The sequence below is a fragment of the Salvelinus namaycush genome, chromosome 28 (assembly GCF_016432855.1).
Source record: "Salvelinus namaycush isolate Seneca chromosome 28, SaNama_1.0, whole genome shotgun sequence".
Classification (NCBI taxonomy): domain Eukaryota; kingdom Metazoa; phylum Chordata; class Actinopteri; order Salmoniformes; family Salmonidae; genus Salvelinus; species Salvelinus namaycush.
In genome coordinates this window covers 3,123,903-3,141,120 of record NC_052334.1, presented here as the reverse complement: position 1 = coordinate 3,141,120, position 17,218 = coordinate 3,123,903, and the positions used below count along the sequence as shown (strand labels likewise).

The 17,218-nt window shown below is 45.6% G+C and overlaps 1 protein-coding gene across 1 annotated transcript; it reads right to left on the bottom strand.

Annotated features, from left to right (window-relative positions):
* Positions 1-10,122: 10,122 nt before the first annotated feature.
* Positions 10,123-15,509, bottom strand: LOC120023787 (gastrula zinc finger protein XlCGF71.1-like). Its single transcript, XM_038967889.1, has 3 exons — positions 15,319-15,509; positions 13,411-13,467; positions 10,123-11,321 (listed from the first exon to the last, which is right to left on the bottom strand). Exons 1-3 carry the CDS (start codon positions 15,419-15,421, stop codon positions 10,741-10,743), a joined length of 741 nt encoding a protein of 246 aa, XP_038823817.1. The 5' UTR covers positions 15,422-15,509; the 3' UTR covers positions 10,123-10,740.
* Positions 15,510-17,218: the final 1,709 nt, after the last annotated feature.

The following is a 17,218-nucleotide window of genomic DNA, read 5'->3' as shown; positions in this document are numbered from 1 at the left end:
GTTAGATGATGGGATAAGGCAAAGCTCTTACCGCAGTAGTAAAATGGATTAAATACATTTCTCCATCAACACACAATACCCCATAATGATGAAGCATTTTATTTTTGCTAATTTATACATTCTTAAAAAAGCAGTAATAACATATTCATATAAATATTCAGACCCTTTTCTATGAGACTGGAAATTGAGCTCAGATGCATCCTGTTTCCATTGATCATCCTTGCAATGTTTCTACAACTTGAAGTCCACCTGTGGTAAATTCAATTGATTGGACATGATTTGGAAAAGCACACACCTGTCTATATAAGGTCCCACAGTTGACAGTGCATGTCGGAGAAAAAAACCAAGCCATGTGGTCGAAGGAATTGTCCGTAGAGCTCCGAGACAGGATTGTGTCGAGGAACAAATCTGGGGAAGGGTACCAAAACATTCCTCTGTGGAGATGGGAGAACCTTCCAGAAGGACAACCATCTCTGCAGCACTCCAATCAGGCCTTTATGGTAGAGTGGCCAGACGGAATCCACTCCTCAGTAAAAAAGGCACAGTTACCGACTTGGAATTCCGAGTTTAATGACTGTAAAAAACGTTTTTTTCTCACTGAATTCGGATATTTGCGATTTTCCAGTTGTTTTGAACGCAGCAATAATCCCACTGAAAGTATACCTAGTTACTAAATCAAGTAAAGTGACCAAATGTTTTTATTACCTTTCAAAGTCGGGACTGTCGATGTCCATAGATGCCTCTCCTACAAATAAAGGGCTTATTTCAGTGGTTGATAATACCTTGTGTAAGAAAGCCGAGTTAGGAAAAGTCAAGTCAATGTAACTGTTAGCAAGAAAGCTAACTTAATTAGCTAGCTAGTTTATAAGAAAGCTAGAGTATATAGCTAGCTGTCGGAAAAATATGAGGCTTTTCTGTCAATCGACGCGTTCAGTTTCTCATTATAAATCGAATTGTTGTTGTGGCTGTTCAAAGATAGTTAGTCTAGCCAAGACAACAATAACGTGGCTAAATGAACCTAATGTTAGCTAACTACTAGGAATTTCAATAATAAAATAAATATAATAACGTCTAAACTCATGTGTACATAAAATACACTGCTCAAAAAAATAAAGGGAACACTAAAATAACACATCCTAGATCTGAATGAATGAAATATTCTTATTAAATACTTTTTTCTTTACATAGTTGAATGTGCTGACAACAAAATCACACAAAAATGATCAATGGAAATCAAATTTATCAACCCATGGAGGTCTGGATTTGGAGTCACACTCAAAATTAAAGTGGAAAACCACACTACAGGCTGATCCAACTTTGATGTAATGTCCTTAAAACAAGTCAAAATGAGGCTCAGTAGTGTGTGTGGCCTCCACGTGCCTGTATGACCTCCCTACAATGCCTGGGCATGCTCCTGATGAGGTGGCGGATGGTCTCCTGAGGGATCTCCTCCCAGACCTGGACTAAAGCATCCGCCAACTCCTGGACAGTCTGTGGTGCAACGTGGCGTTGGTGGATGGAGCGAGACATGATGTCCCAGATGTGCACAATTGGATTCAGGTCTGGGGAACGGGCGGGCCAGTCCATAGCATCAATGCCTTCCTCTTGCAGGAACTGCTGACACACTCCAGCCACATGAGGTCTTGCATTGTCTTGCATTAGGAGGAACCCAGGGCCAACCGCACCAGCATATGGTCTCACAAGGGGTCTGAGGATCTCATCTCGGTAGCTAATGGCAGTCAGGCTACCTCTGGCGAGCACATGGAGGGCTGTGCGGCCCCCCAAAGAAATGCCACCCCACACCATGACTGACCCACCGCCAAACCGGTCATGCTGGAGGATGTTGCAGGCAGCAGAACGTTCTCCACGGCGTCTCCAGACTCTGTCACGTCTGTCACGTGCTCAGTGTGAACCTGCTTTCATCTGTGAAGAGCACAGGGCGCCAGTGGCGAATTTGCCAATCTTGGTGTTCTCTGGCAAATGCCAAACGTCCTGCACGGTGTTGGGCTGTAAGCACAACCCCCACCTGTGGACGTCGGGCCCTCATACCACCCTCATGGAGTCTGTTTCTGACCGTTTGAGCAGACACATGCACATTTGTGGCCTGCTGGAGGTCATTTTGCAGGGCTCTGGCAGTGCTCCTCCTGCTCCTCCTTGCACAAAGGCGGAGGTAGCGGTCCTGCTGCTGGGTTGTTGCCCTCCTACGGCCTCCTCCACGTCTCCTGATGTACTGGCCTGTCTCCTGGTAGCGCATCCATGCTCTGGACACTACGCTGACAGACACAGCAAACCTTCTTGCCACAGCTCGCATTGATGTGCCATGCTGGATGAGCTGCACTACCTGAGCCACTTGTGTGGGTTGTAGACTCCGTCTCATGCTACCACTAGAGTGTAAGCACCGCCAGCATTCAAAAGTGACCAAAACATCAGCCAGGAAGCATAGGAACTGAGAAGTGGTCTGTGGTCACCACCTGCAGAACCACTCCTTTATTGGGGGTGTCTTGCTAATTGCCTATAATTTCCACCTGTTGTCTATTCCATTTGCACAACAGCATGTGAAATTTATTGTCAATCAGTGTTGCTTCCTAAGTGGACAGTTTGATTTCACAGAAGTGTGATTGACTTGGAGTTACATTGTGTTGTTTAAGTGTTCCCTTTATTTTTTTGAGCAGTGTATATTGACTACATTGAAGTCTAACTAAATGGCTAACAATTTCATTCAGCTACCTGATATGAAATGAGCACTGCAAAAACGGGCATTCTGAATGAGGTCCCCAGTCCAGTCACTTATTTTAAGTGTTTGCAGCCTCATATGTCGGCGGTTGGCTTTAAAACCAAATCAAATCAAATGTTATTTGTCACATACACATGGTTAGCAGATGTTAATGCGAGTGTAGCGAAATGCTTGTGCTTCTAGTTCCGACAATGCAGTAATAACCAACAAGTAATCTAACCTAACAATTCCACAACTACTACCTTATACACACACAAGTGTAAAGGGATAAAGAATATGTACATAAAGATATATGAATGAGTGATGGTACAGAACGGCATAGGCAAGATGCAGTAGATGGTATAGAGTACAGTATATACATATGAGATGAGTAATGTAGGGTATGTAAACATAAAGTGGCATAGTTTAAAGTGGCTAGTGATACATGTATTACATAAAGATGGCAAGATGCAGTAGATGATATAGAGTACAGTATATACATATACATATGAGATGAGTAATGTAGGGTATGTAAACATTATATTAAGTGGCATTGTTTAAAGTGGCTAGTGGTACATTTTTACATAATTTCCATCAATTCCCATTATTAAAGTGGCTGGAGTTGAGTCAGTATGTTGGCAGCGGCCACTAAATGTTAGTGGTGGCTGTTTAACAGTCTGATGGCCTTGAGATAGAAGCTGTTTTTCAGTCTCTCGGTCCCTGCTTTGATGCACCTGTACTGACCTCGCCTTCTGGATGATAGCGGGGTGAACAGGCAGTGGCTTGGGTGGTTGTTGTCCTTGATGATCTTTATGGCCTTCCTGTGACATCGGGTGGTGTAGGTGTCCTGGAGGGCAGGTAGTTTGCCCCCGGTGATGCGTTGTGCAGACCTCACTACCCTCTGGAGAGCCTTACGGTTGTGGGCGGAGCAGTTGCCGTACCAGGCGGTGATACAGCCCGACAGGATGCTCTCGATTGTGCATCTGTAAAAGTTTGTGAGTGCTTTTGGTGACAAGCCGAATTTCTTCAGCCTCCTGAGGTTGAAGAGGCGCTGTTGCGCCTTCTTCACAACGCTGTCTGTGTGGGTGGACCAATTCAGTTTGTCCGTGATGTGTACACCGAGGAACTTAAAACCTTCCACCTTCTCCACTACTGTCCGAGTGCTAGTTGAAGGTATGCGGTAAAAATGAAGATCCTGTCTAGTGGTTTTCCAGTTCTGGCACCCCGCTGCACAACACATTTGTTGGTAGCTACGTGAACAACAATCTACCTGAATGTTCTTCCTGGCCCTGACTGATAGGCGACGTCCTGTAACCAAAAATCGCACGCATCTGTCAGTGTTTGTCCTGTAGTGTCATCCAGTGCTGGGGAGTGTTGCCGTGTTCACATACCAGTCGAAACTCGGAAATGTTCGACTTGCTATATTCGTTGAACGCGGCACGTGTACAACTACAGCCAGTTAGTTAGCAAGTCGTACATTTCAGATTTTTCTAATTCTGACTAGCACTTGAACGCGCCACGTAATGTGGGTAAATTACCAGATCTAAATCATTTCACCAGAGGGAAATATTGCTTTAAACCTGATTACAACAGTCCCATTTCCTGCATAAAAAAAACATGTCATAAGAGTTATTACAAGCATTGTCATCAAAGCTTCTCCCTTATTTTCTGTGTATAATAAATTCGAATTCAAGGAATATTTTTTTCTAGACATGAAAGTGTAGGTTAGAAGTATTTTACAATATTTGTGAGAGGTGAAAATTAGTTTTTTAAATTAAATGTAAATGAATGTGCTTCTGTTTAACAAATAAACAGACACCTAATATGAGAATACAGCTGTTGTTTCACGACTCACCATAACATAAACTCCTGCGAGGTTCAAACAAAGATGGAATGAAACTCAAATCCACTGCACTTGAAAATTGCTGGCTAGAAGTTCTTTGGCGTGGAATTCAATTCAATTCAATTCAAGGGGCTTTATTGGCATGGGAAACATATATTAACATTGCCACACCAAGTGAGGTAGATAATATACAACAGTGAAATAAACTAAAATGAACAGTAAACATTACACTCACAGAAGTTCCAAAGTCTCTAGATATGAGAATCCCAGTTCTAGTGGTCTGAGTTCAACCTCCTGTGTATGCCACACCCCTCTCCCATTGTACTGTATGTACCGTGGGGTCCAAATTGATTGGATCCCCTGATGAAGATGAGCAAAAAAAATACTTTAAAATAGATCATACAAATACAGAGGTATATTGTATGCTGTTTAACAAGTAATACAACAAATACATCTAAAACAGATAAGAGTCAACATTATCGAATCCCCTGTTTTCAATACTCCAGCACCCTCCTCACCTTTCCGACGACAACGACGCTGAGCCTTCTTCTAAAATATTTTAGGAGATTGGAGAACAACATTAGTAGGAATCTTAAGACCGTTCCTCCATACAGAATCTTTACAGATCCTTGATATCCTTCATCTGAGCTTATAGACTCTGCCTTCAAACCACAGGTTTTCAATGGAGTCCAGAGACCGAGATAGCCATGACAAAATGTTGATTTTTCAAGTTTTATTTGTCACATGCACAAATACAGTGAAATGATTAACATGAACTTGCAAGCCCTTCCCAATAGTGCAGTACTCAAAATCAAAATACTATAACAAAAAACAGACACAAAAAAAGTCAAAAGTATTTGGACGCCATTCAAATGAGTGGATTCAGCTATTTCAGCCACACCCATTACTTACAGGTGTATAAAATCTAGCACACAGCCATGCAACCTCCATAGACAAACATTGGCAGTATAATGGCCTTACTGAAAAGATCAGTGACTTTCAACATGGCACTGTCATAGGATGCCACCTTTCCAACAAGTCAGTTTGTCAAATTTCTGCCCTGCTAGAGCTGCCCCGGTCAACTGTAAGTGCTGTTATTGTGAAGTGGAAACATGTTGGAGCAACAACGGCTCAGCAGCGAAGTGGTAGGCCACACAAGCTCACAGAACGGGACTGCTGAAGCACATAGCGTGTAAAAATCGCCTGTCCTCGGGTTGCAACACTCATTACAGAGTTCCAAACTGCCTCGGGAAGCAACGTCAGCACAATAACTGTTTGTCGTGCGCTTCATGAGACGCACACAAGCCTAAGATCACCATGCACAATGCCAAGTGTTGGCTGGAGTGGTGTAAAGCTCACCACCATTGGACTCTGGGGCAGTAGAAATGTTCTCTGGTGTGATGAATAACACTTCACCATCTGGCAGTCCGACGGACAAATCTGGATTTGGCGGATGGCAGGAGAACGTTACCTGCCCCAATGCAGTGCCAACTGTAAAGTTTGGTGGAGGAGGAATGGTCTGGGGTTGTTTTTTATGGTTCAGGCCCCTTAGTTCGGGTGAAGGGAAATCTTAACTCTACAGCGTACATCGATATTGTAGACGATTCTGTGCTTCCAGCGTTGTGGCAACAGTTTGGGGAAGGCCCTTTTCCTGTTTCAGAATGACAAAGCGAAGTCCATACAGAAATGGTTTGTTGAGAACAGTGTGGAAGAACTTGACTGGCCTGCACAGAACCCTGACCTCAACCCTATCGAACACCTTTGAGATGAATTGGAACGCCGACTGCGAGCCAGGCCTAATCGCCCAACATCAGTGCCTGACCTCACTAATGCTCTTGTGGCTGAATGGAAGCAAGTCCCCACAGAAATGTTCCAACATCTAATAGAATGCCTTTCCAGAAGAGTGGAGGCTGTTATAGCAGCAAAGGGGGGGACCAACTCCATATTAACGCCCATGATTTTGGAATGAGATGTTCGACGAGCAGGTGTCCACATACTTTTGGCCACGTAGTGTATATACAGGATCAGTAAATGGCTCGTCAAGAGCAACAGAATAGGAACTATCAGTCTCAGGAGAAATTAAAGACCTTTCCCGTGTGGTTTACTGCTGCTCTCTCCACTCCCTGTCAGGCTGGGCCATTCCTCATGTCCCTGATACATGCTGGTCCTCCCTGTTAGGCCATCCCTCCTGACCCTGATACATGCTGGTCCTCCCTGTTAGGAAATCCCTCCTGACCCTGATACATGCTGGTCCTCCCTGTTAGGCCATCCCTCCTGACCCTGATACATGCTGGTCCTCCCTGTTAGGCCATCCCTCCTGACCCTGATACATGCTGGTCCTCCCTGTTAGGCCATCCCTCCTGACCCTGATACATGCTGGTCCTCCCTGTTAGGCCATCCCTCCTGACCCTGATACATGCTGGTCCTCCCTGTTAGGCCATCCCTCCTGACCCTGATACATGCTGGTCCTCCCTGTTAGGCCATCCCTCCTGACCCTGATACATGCTGGTCCTCCCTGTTAGGCCATCCCTCCTGACCCTGATGCATGCTGGTCCTCCCTGTTAGGCCATCCCTCCTGACCCTGATACATGCTGGTCCTCCCTGTTAGGCCATCCCTCCTGACCCTGATGCATGCTGGTCCTCCCTGTTAGGCCATCCCTCCTGACCCTGATACATGCTGGTCCTCCCTGTTAGGCCATCCCTCCTGACCCTGATACATGCTGGTCCTCCCTGTTAGGCCATCCCTCCTGACCCTGATACATGCTGGTCCTCCCTGTTAGGCCATCCCTCCTGACCCTGATACATGCTGGTCCTCCCTGTTAGGCCATCCCTCCTGACCCTGATACATGCTGGTCCTCCCTGTTAGGCCATCCCTCCTGACCCTGATGCATGCTGGTCCTCCCTGTTAGGCCATCCCTCCTGACCCTGATACATGCTGGTCCTCCCTGTTAGGCCATCCCTCCTGACCCTGATGCATGCTGGTCCTCCCTGTTAGGCCATCCCTCCTGACCCTGATACATGCTGGTCCTCCCTGTTAGGCCATCCCTCCTGACCCTGATACATGCTGGTCCTCCCTGTTAGGCCATCCCTCCTGACCCTGATACATGCTGGTCCTCCCTGTTAGGCCATCCCTCCTGACCCTGATACATGCTGGTCCTCCCTGTTAGGCCATCCCTCCTGACCCTGATACATGCTGGTCCTCCCTGTTAGGCCATCCCTCCTGACCCTGATGCATGCTGGTCCTCCCTGTTTGGCCATCCCTCCTGACCCTGATACATGCTGGTCCTCCCTGTTAGGCCATCCCTCCTGACCCTGATGCATGCTGGTCCTCCCTGTTAGGCCATCCCTCCTGACCCTGATACATGCTGGTCCTCCCTGTTAGGCCATCCCTCCTGACCCTGATACATGCTGGTCCTCCCTGTTAGGCCATCCCTCCTGACCCTGATGCATGCTGGTCCTCCCTGTTAGGCCATCCCTCCTGACCCTGATACATGCTGGTCCTCCCTGTTAGGCCATCCCTCCTGACCCTGATGCATGCTGGTCCTCCCTGTTAGGCCATCCCTCCTGACCCTGATACATGCTGGTCCTCCCTGTTAGGCCATCCCTCCTGACCCTGATGCATGCTGGTCCTCCCTGTTAGGCCATCCCTCCTGACCCTCATACATGCTGGTCCTCCCTGTTAGGCCATCCCTCCTGACCCTGATACATGCTGGTCCTCCCTGTTAGGCCATCCCTCCTGACCCTGATGCATGCTGGTCCTCCCTGTTAGGCCATCCCTCCTGACCCTGATACATGCTGGTCCTCCCTGTTAGGCCATCCCTCCTGACCCTGATGCATGCTGGTTGGGCTCCTCGTCCTCGGTGTGTAGCGCTCCACAACAGCTTGGAGGGACGCCATCCTCGGCAGACAGGGTCAATGTTGGGACTGTGTAGGTACCTCTCCATGTCTTCAACAGTGTGAGAGAGGAGCTTCCTGTCCCACATTATCACATGGACTAGAAAGTTCTGTGTACTTTTTACGACAAGCTTCTTCCGGACCTCAGTGTAAGCTTTCCTCTGCATGGTATGGAGACTGTAATCCACATAGAAAGTGATGTCCTTGCCCTCATAGACGATGGTAGCTGGGCATCTGGCCTCAGTATAGCCATTCAGTGCTTCCAAGATCAGAGTGGATGGATTGCTCAATGAGCCTTTCTCCATACATGGAAGCCTGTTTTTTGGGGGGGAAATCACAATTTTCAGGTTCACGAGGCTGCTGTTTGGCCTCCTAGCCCTGACCTCTTAAACGGATAACTTGAGTGTCAGCTTCTCCATTTCGTCTTTGCATTCAGTCACTATCTTGGTGTTTTGCGCTAGGTCTGACTATACCTTCGTTGTTTGAGAGGAGATTTGGCCCAATTGTTGCTTATGCGAGGCATGATTTGTTTTGACTAGCTGGTGTCCAGTCTGAGTTGTTTTACTCCCTCTGAGTATTCCGCTTTCATTTCCTCCACTTCTTTTCGGAAATCGGTTTGTAGCGTGTTCATAAATGTTTTCATTTTATCTCGCTCAAGTCACCGGTCGATTCTCTGATGTCGGAGTTAGTATTCCGCTGTTGCACAGAGCGTAGCGTTGAATGTGGGTTCACCGTGGTCGATTAGAGTCTCAGTGGACAGTTTGCAGTTGAAAACACAATAATAAATAGTTGCTACATTTAGATTAAATAAATTGCAGCATGTTGTGTAAAGCCGCCATTGCACCTCCCAATCACCTGGAAGCAGAACTTGTACCTTTTTCTGACTATGAATTCTGCTTGTGTTGTGTACCGGTGTACACACTATCATTATTAACCCATTAGAGTGAATCGCAATCAGAGCAGCAGGAAGATTTCTCCCCTGTGTGCACTTTCTGACGTAGAGTTAGTTCAGATTAGAGGTCTTCAAGGGTCCAAAAAGTTGTACCCATTCCTAAAAGGACCTGAGGCTTTCCCACCCAGATCCGACATGCATAAATCTAATTTTCAAATATAGAAACCCGTTCCGAACAGACACGAGGACAACTAGGCCCATACCGTATAGACCTGGTCGGATCCAGACCCGTCTGATCTGATCAGAACGATGGAAGCAGCAGAAAATAAATGTTTTAAGCTACTTTATTAACCGGAGCTGATAAAGCGTGAGAGGAGGGAGAGAGGTGCCGCTCTAGCAGGCGGAAGTACTGTCAGCGAGGGTCATGGGGAGGAGGGAGAGAGAGGTGCCGCTCTAGCAGGCGGAAGTACTGTCAGCGAGGGTCATGGGGAGCATGAGACAAGAGACAGCAACCAACCAACATGCCGACTTGCACTATATTAGACTAATAGCTGCTGGTTATTTATCATCAAATATGATTACGTAGTACCCGTCTTGACTCCATCAAACGTGGGAGAAGCTAGTTAAGCTAGCTAACGTTAGCTAGCTAGGCATTTTTTAATTTAAATTTAACCTTTATTTAACTAGGTAAGTCAGTTAAGAACAAATTCTTATTTACAACGACAGCCTAGGAACACTGCCTTGTTCAGGGGCAGAACGACAGATTTGTAGCTCGGGGATTCGATCTAGCAACCTTTCGGGTTACTGGCCCAACGCTCTAACCACTAGGATACCTGCCGCCCCACATGAGGCTGAAGTACATGCGTTTTCTCATCCTACAGTTACAAATAACACCTTCATATTCTGAATGAAGTAGCAGCCTACCTGTTGGCTCCTGGTCGTTGTTGCCTATAGTTAGAATTAAAATAATGTAAATAAAAGTTTATCTTCCATTCATTAGATATCTTCTGCCTTTTGCCACACATGGAGGCTGTATGACTGCATCCTATTGCCGCTTTGATGACTTATGATTGGCCAACAAAAAGCTGCACGCTCCACTCTCGTGAAAAGGAGCAGCAACATAAATCATAACATGTCTCTCTCTCTACTGCAGCAGTTGAGTTCGGATCTGTACGGGCCCTTCCGGACAAGTCAGTTAAATTACACATACCCGAGACCCATGACAATCAAATCAGATCCGACCCAGACCTGTAACATTATTTAGAATTCTGGATCCAGATCCGCTCATGTCCCGGATCGGTTGTCGGGTATTCGGGTACAGGTGGATTCGTAAAGACCTCTAGTTCAGATTATGTTTTGAAGCACTTCATACAGTCAAGCATGAATATGGCTTCTGTCCTAGGTATGTATTCTCTGGTGGCGTATTAAGTTACTCAGGCTAAAGTAATTCTGCCCACAGACAGAACAGTGGAAAGGTTTCTCTCCTGTGTGCACTCTCTGGTGACTGATTAATTCAGCTGTTGTAATAAAACTCTTCCCACAATCAGAGCAGGAGTAAGGCTTCTCTCCCGAATGTCTTTTCTGGTGACGACGCATGTTACCATGTTGAGAGAAACTCTCCCCACAATCAGAGCAGGAGTAAGGCTTCTCTCCAGAATGTGTTCGCTGATGTTGTTTAAAGTTACTTATAAGAGAGAAACATTTCCCACAGTCAGAGCAGGAGTAAGGTCTCTCCCCTGTGTGAACTCCCTGGTGAGTGGTTAAATGAGTTGACGTTCTGAAGCACTTCCCACAGACAGAGCAGGAGTAAGGCTTCTCTCCAGTATGTTTCCGCAGGTGTCTTTCAAGATATGATGGGAATGGGAAACTCTTCTCACAGTGTGGGCAGTGGTGTGACCCCTTAGCTTTGCTTTCTTCATGGTGTTGCTCTCTGGACGTTTCAACTGCAACCTTAAGTTCAGCGTAGTCAGGTCCTTCTCCTGTGTAAATCACAACAGAAAAACAATACTGCTCAGTCATAACAGGCATCTCTTGCTATGAAAGTCTACAGCATAATGAGGCAGTAAACCCTCTCCAGAATGATAGTCTAGCTTCTATTTAGTCTGAATTTTTCACAGTAACTTCCTCAGAAATAATCCTGCAGCAACATGTTGAATAGACATTTCAACTTGTTGCTCCTTTAAGGGGTTGGTTCTGTTTGAGTTAAATGTCCGATACATTTCAGACAACATTTCACTGGAGACGAGTATGTCCAGCTCTCCTCAGATGGTTCCATTTAGTGCCGCCTCTTCCTATACGCAAACTACAAGCTGCGCGTAGGGCCCTGCAGCCGCCAGGGTTGCGTTTTTTATACGAACTCAGTCTGTTGAGATTTATAAAAGTAAAATATGCAAGGTGCAATTTCAAAATTTGGTAGTGCGTTGGCAATTTTCCACTTATGTAAGTCACTCAATTAGCCCATGTCAGCTAAAATGTTTTAGACTGCTAGGTAAGGTAGTCTAGCCAGATATCTGAACCTTGTAGTAATCATCACCAAATTACCCCCGGGCACGCAGGGCATGTGCTCAGGGGCCCTGACCTCCAGGGGGAACCACATCGCTTTTGTTAGTCACTCTCGCACAGATATCATATGAACACAGTCATAGAAAAATTGCAGGAAATTAGCTTTAAAACTCCTCCATTTTGGGCCTCCAGAGTGGTGGTCTAAGGTACTAGAGTCGTCAGTACAGACTCTGGTTCAATCCCGGGCTGTATCACAACCCAGCCGTGATCGGGAGTCCCATAGGGCAGTGTACAATTGGCCCAGCGTCGTCCGGGTTAGCGGAGGGTCTGGCCGGGATGCAACGTCAACAGTGAAGAGGCGACTCCGGGATGTTGGTCTGCTAGGCTGAGTTGCAAAGAAAAAGCCATATCTCAGACTGGCCAATAAAAAGAAAAGATTAAGATGGACAGAGGAACTCTGACTAGAAGGCCAGCATCCCGGAGTCGCCTCTTCACTGTTGACGTTGAGACTGGTGTTTTGCGGGTACAATTTAATGAAGCTGCCAGTTGAGGACTTGTGAGGCGCCTGTTTCTCAAACTAGACACTAATGTACTTGTCCTCTTGCTCAGTTGTGCACCGGAGCCTCCCACTCCTCTTTCTATTCTGGTTAGAGCCAGTTTGCGCTGTTCTGTGAAGGGAGTAGTACACAGCGTTGTACGAGATCTTCAGTTTCTTGGCAATTTATCGCATGGAATAGCCTTCATTTCTCAGAACAATAATAGACCGACGAGTTTCAGAAGAAAGTTATTTGTTTCTGACCACTTTGAGCTTTTAATTGAACCCACAAATACTGATGCTCCAGATACTCAACTAGTCTAAAGAAGGCCAGTTTTATTGCTTCTTTAAATCAGAACAACAGTTTTCAGCTGTGCTAACATAATTGCAAAAGGGTTTTCTAATGATAAATTAGCCTTTTAAAATGATAAACTTGGATTAGCTAACACAACGTGCCATTGGAACACAGGAGTGATGGTTGCTGATAATGGGCCTCTGTACGCCTATGTAGATATTCCATTTTAAAAAATCAGCCGTTTCCAGCTACAATAGTCATTTACAGCATTAACATTGTCTACACTGTATTTCAGATCAATTTGGTTGTTATTTTAAATGGACAACATGTTTTGCTTTCCTTTCAAAAACAAGGACATTTCTAAGTGACCCCAAACTTTTTAAACGGTAGTGTATGTTTTGCCCGCTTAGGGCCCCCAAAAGGCTAGACTGGTTCCCTTGATTCCTGAGGAATAAAAACAATGGGTTACGAGCTTAGCACAATTGTCCACCTCTATCATGGTCCTACGTAGCAGTAAAATAAGGTGCTAGGCCATTATTCAATTGTGTTTTTGTTGTAATTTTTGACAGGTGAATGCCATTAGCCTGATGGGTGTGCATGTGTCATACTCCCTGAAACAAGGCATTCTCAAATTAAATTGCTGAGTGATGTCGGGTATCCCCATTGGTTTGAATTCTGGCCAGACTCTGAACTGTGGCTTAAAAATGTTCCATGTGTCAGAAGATAGAAAACATACCTTTGAGTAGTAAGACTTTGTGTTCTTCTGTCTCTTCTTTGAGTTCTCCAGGCGGCCCTAAGTTCAAGAATAGGGATGTGACATTTATTATTATTATTTTTTTTTTTAAGGTTTAAACAGTATTTTTTTTTTAGGGTTTAAAAGATACGACAAAAATAATAAAATGGCATGTATTCATCAGGCAAAAGGGTCCTGCATATGAAAACTAGGGCAATGCAGTTCAGTCTACCGCAGTCACCGCTACTCCGTGCCCGGTGTTTTGCATTTCACCACCTTCTCCTTTAACTTCTCAAAGTATCGTCACCATACAGGACTTCGCTGCTGTCGCTTGCCTTTCTCTGACATTTTTCCAACTGTTAACAACGATGTCGTAGTGGTGGAGAGTCGACTACAAAAGAATAGATTCCCTTGCACGTCAACTCTCAGTGTCAACTCCCATTTCGGAGTGGCAAGATTCGAGTCAGCTAGAATCCAAAGCGAGTTAGCGAGGGACTGAGAGAGAGGATAGGGGCACAGTAAAGGCAGGTCAGCCACCAGGCAGATAAGAGTCAGAACTGTTCACTATCTATCGGTAATCAAGATCTGTCTCTCACAACTTCAGTAAAACAGGACCCTAACATCAATGAATACATTAGGATATTCTACACGCAACAGATCGAAGACTGAACACACACTCACATTAGCGAAGTGAAAGAGCAGGTGAGCCAGCGTGAGGGAGAGAGAGAAGGGAGAGAGAGAAGGGGGCAGGCAGGCCAGCGTGAGGGAGAGAGAGGAAAGGGCAGGCAGGCCAGCGTGAGGGAGAGAGAGGAGGGGGCAGGCAGGCCAGCATGAGGGAGAGAGAGGAGGGGGCAGGCAGGCCAGCGTGAGGGAGAGAGAGGAGGGGGCAGGTAGGCCAGCGTGAGGGAGAGAGAGGAGGGAGAGAGAGGAGGGGGCAGGCAGGCCAGCGTGAGGCAGAGAGAGGAGGGGGCAGGTAGGCCAGCGTGAGGGAGAGAGAGAGGAGGGGGAAGGCAGGCCAGCGTGAGGGAGGGAGAGAGAGGAGGGGGCAGGCAGGCCAGCGTGAGGGAGAGAGAGGAGGGAGAGAGGAGGGGGCAGGTAGGCCAGCGTGAGGGAGGGAGAGGAGGGAGAGAGAGGAGGGGGCAGGCAGGCCAGCGTAAGGGAGAGAGAGGAGGGAGAGAGAGGAGGGGGCAGGCAGGCCAGCGTGAGGGAGAGAGAGGAGGGAGAGAGAGGAGGGGGCAGGCAGGCCAGTGTGAGGGAGAGAGAGGAGGGGGCAGGCAGGCCAGCATGAGGGAGGGAGAGGAGGGAGAGAGAGGAGGGGGCAGGCAGGCCAGCGTGAGGGAGAAAGGAAGAGGTAGGCAGGCCAGCGTGAGGGAGAGAGAGGAGGGGGCAGGCAGAAAGAACTGCAAGTATAGGTATCTGTATCTCGCATATTCACCAAAGTAACTTAAAGTTTGCTTCTTACTCTCTATTTAAGTTACACAACTTTCCACAGGCTTTTATAGCCTATCATCTACTGTAGCTAGGCTAGAACACAGAAAATAATATGTTGTGTGATAACTGCACGGTGATCTAAATTTAGTGAGCGAAAAACAGTTTTTCGATTAGGGATTTTTTCTAAACGTTAACGATCCCGATGTTGTTTAAACGTTACACGTCTAGTGAAGAAGACAAAATGTTGATGGCAAATCAGGTGAGTAGCATGAGACACCATCTAGGTTACCTCTTTCAGTGAAACAGGAGCGTTAGCCTAGTCAGTTCACCTGGACCTAAAGTCACACAGATTAGATGTGCTGATCTAGGATCAGGTCTCCCCGTCCATATAATATTATTCAGTATGATCTAAAAGGCTAAACTGATCCTACATCAGCACTCCTACAGTCCTATTCTGAGAATGTGAAAACGTTTTTTTACCATGAAACACAAATGTTTCAATCTCTTCCTCCTTTACTTCATCTTTAATGTTGACATTCAGTCCCAGTGTTTGACTGCAGTCTTCCTGCTTCACTGATGCCATCTCTGGAGCCTGCCGTTCACTCTGTGCTCCACTCTTACAATCAGGACCCTCAGATTTAGGTTCAGTAAAGGAGAGCAGCAGGCTGGGTTTTTTCTCACCATCCTAAAATAAAGATCAGACATTAACTGGTAAATTGGACTTGAGAGGACATTTCTCTGGTAATCACTGATTATAAACATAAGATCAGAAAAGTGTGAACACTGAAAATATTGTAACAGCTTGTATTTCAGGGTTAGGGCTTCAGGCATACTGTACACAACCTCTCCAGAACCCAAGGGGGTTCAAGTTGGCTTACAGCTGGCCCTTGTCTTGGGTTCTCAGCAGATGTCATGGAGGACAGCTGGCTCCATATGAACTACAATCCCGACGATGTTTTAACATTTAGAAATGTTATTAATCCTCGCTAGCGATACGGTTTTGGAAATCTTTGGAACTTAACTGTAATAAATACAATTTCAAATACAAAAGACACACTTACTGTGCGCTGTTTAGCAAAGTTGTACCTGGCTTCGTGTTCGACACATCCTCTCACCTTGTGCTCGCATTTGGACCATTCCATTCCACATTTCCGTCTGGATTGCATGTGTTTTCAAAATAACACGAACCTAAACTGCATACAGGAAGTGTATTCTTTTGTATTTGAAAAATTATTTCTCGCTTATATTAAAGTTAAGTTCCAAATGTCTCCAAAACGAGCCGTATTTGCTTTTAGACAAAGCATTTTGCGCAGCATCGGGTCATTAGCCTCGTAAGGCTAAAGGGGACATATAGGTGTTTTTACATACACTAGAGTCACTGCCAATTGTATTGGTTTGCACAAAAACCGTCTGATTTGAACAAAAAGTTAAATACAATTATATTTCAAGTTACTGTGCTGGTCGGCAGGACGGTTGGTCATTATGACAGGGGGGAATTTCATACAAAATATCTAAAGGATCGTATTATTAAACAAAGTTTCCAAAGGTGGGTCTGTTTTAGACCCATTTCCTCTCTGCTTACCTCATATCAAAATAAAAGTCCTGCATGTGAGACACATTTGGACAAAAATAAAATGTACATGTGGGGACTTGTATCTCTGACATAAGGTAAGAAGCGATAAAGTGGTTCTACAACAGACCCATGTTTGGAAACTTAGTTTAATAATACGATCCTTTAGATATTTTGTAAGAAATTCCCCCCTGTCATACTGACCAACCGTCCTGCCCACCAGCACAGTAACTTGAAATGGAATTGTATCTCACTTCTGGCTTCCCACAGACGGTTTTTGTGCAAACCAATACAATTGAAAGCAACGCGTGTGTACTAATACACCCGCGTTACTAAACAGACCTAAGGGACGTCCAATGGCTCAATGTAAAGCTATGGAATTTGAGTCATGATTGAGGGTTAACTGTTCACAACCCATACAACATGTACATTGATTAATACATGATTTACTTTCCAGCACTGTAGTGGGTTATGGATAGCTGGTACTCACCATCATGATTTGAGCAAGCCGTCAGAGATTGACATCAATAAATGCTCCTGACTGTATTTGCTAGCTAGCTAGCTAGCTACCGTTAGTAGTTAACATAAATGATGTACACTAAATTAACTCATGTGTTCAATCAAAACAAAATCATAAAATTGCATGAAGTTGTGTTGCAGACTAGATGACGCTCGTTATTTGTACGCTAGCTAAAGGTTTCCGAAATACAAAAAATATGCACTTGAAGATACTAAACAAAGAAGCAAGGTAAAACCTCCTCATCTGTCTTCTTTGGTCTTCATTGAGGGCGTTTGGTGACCAACCGTAAG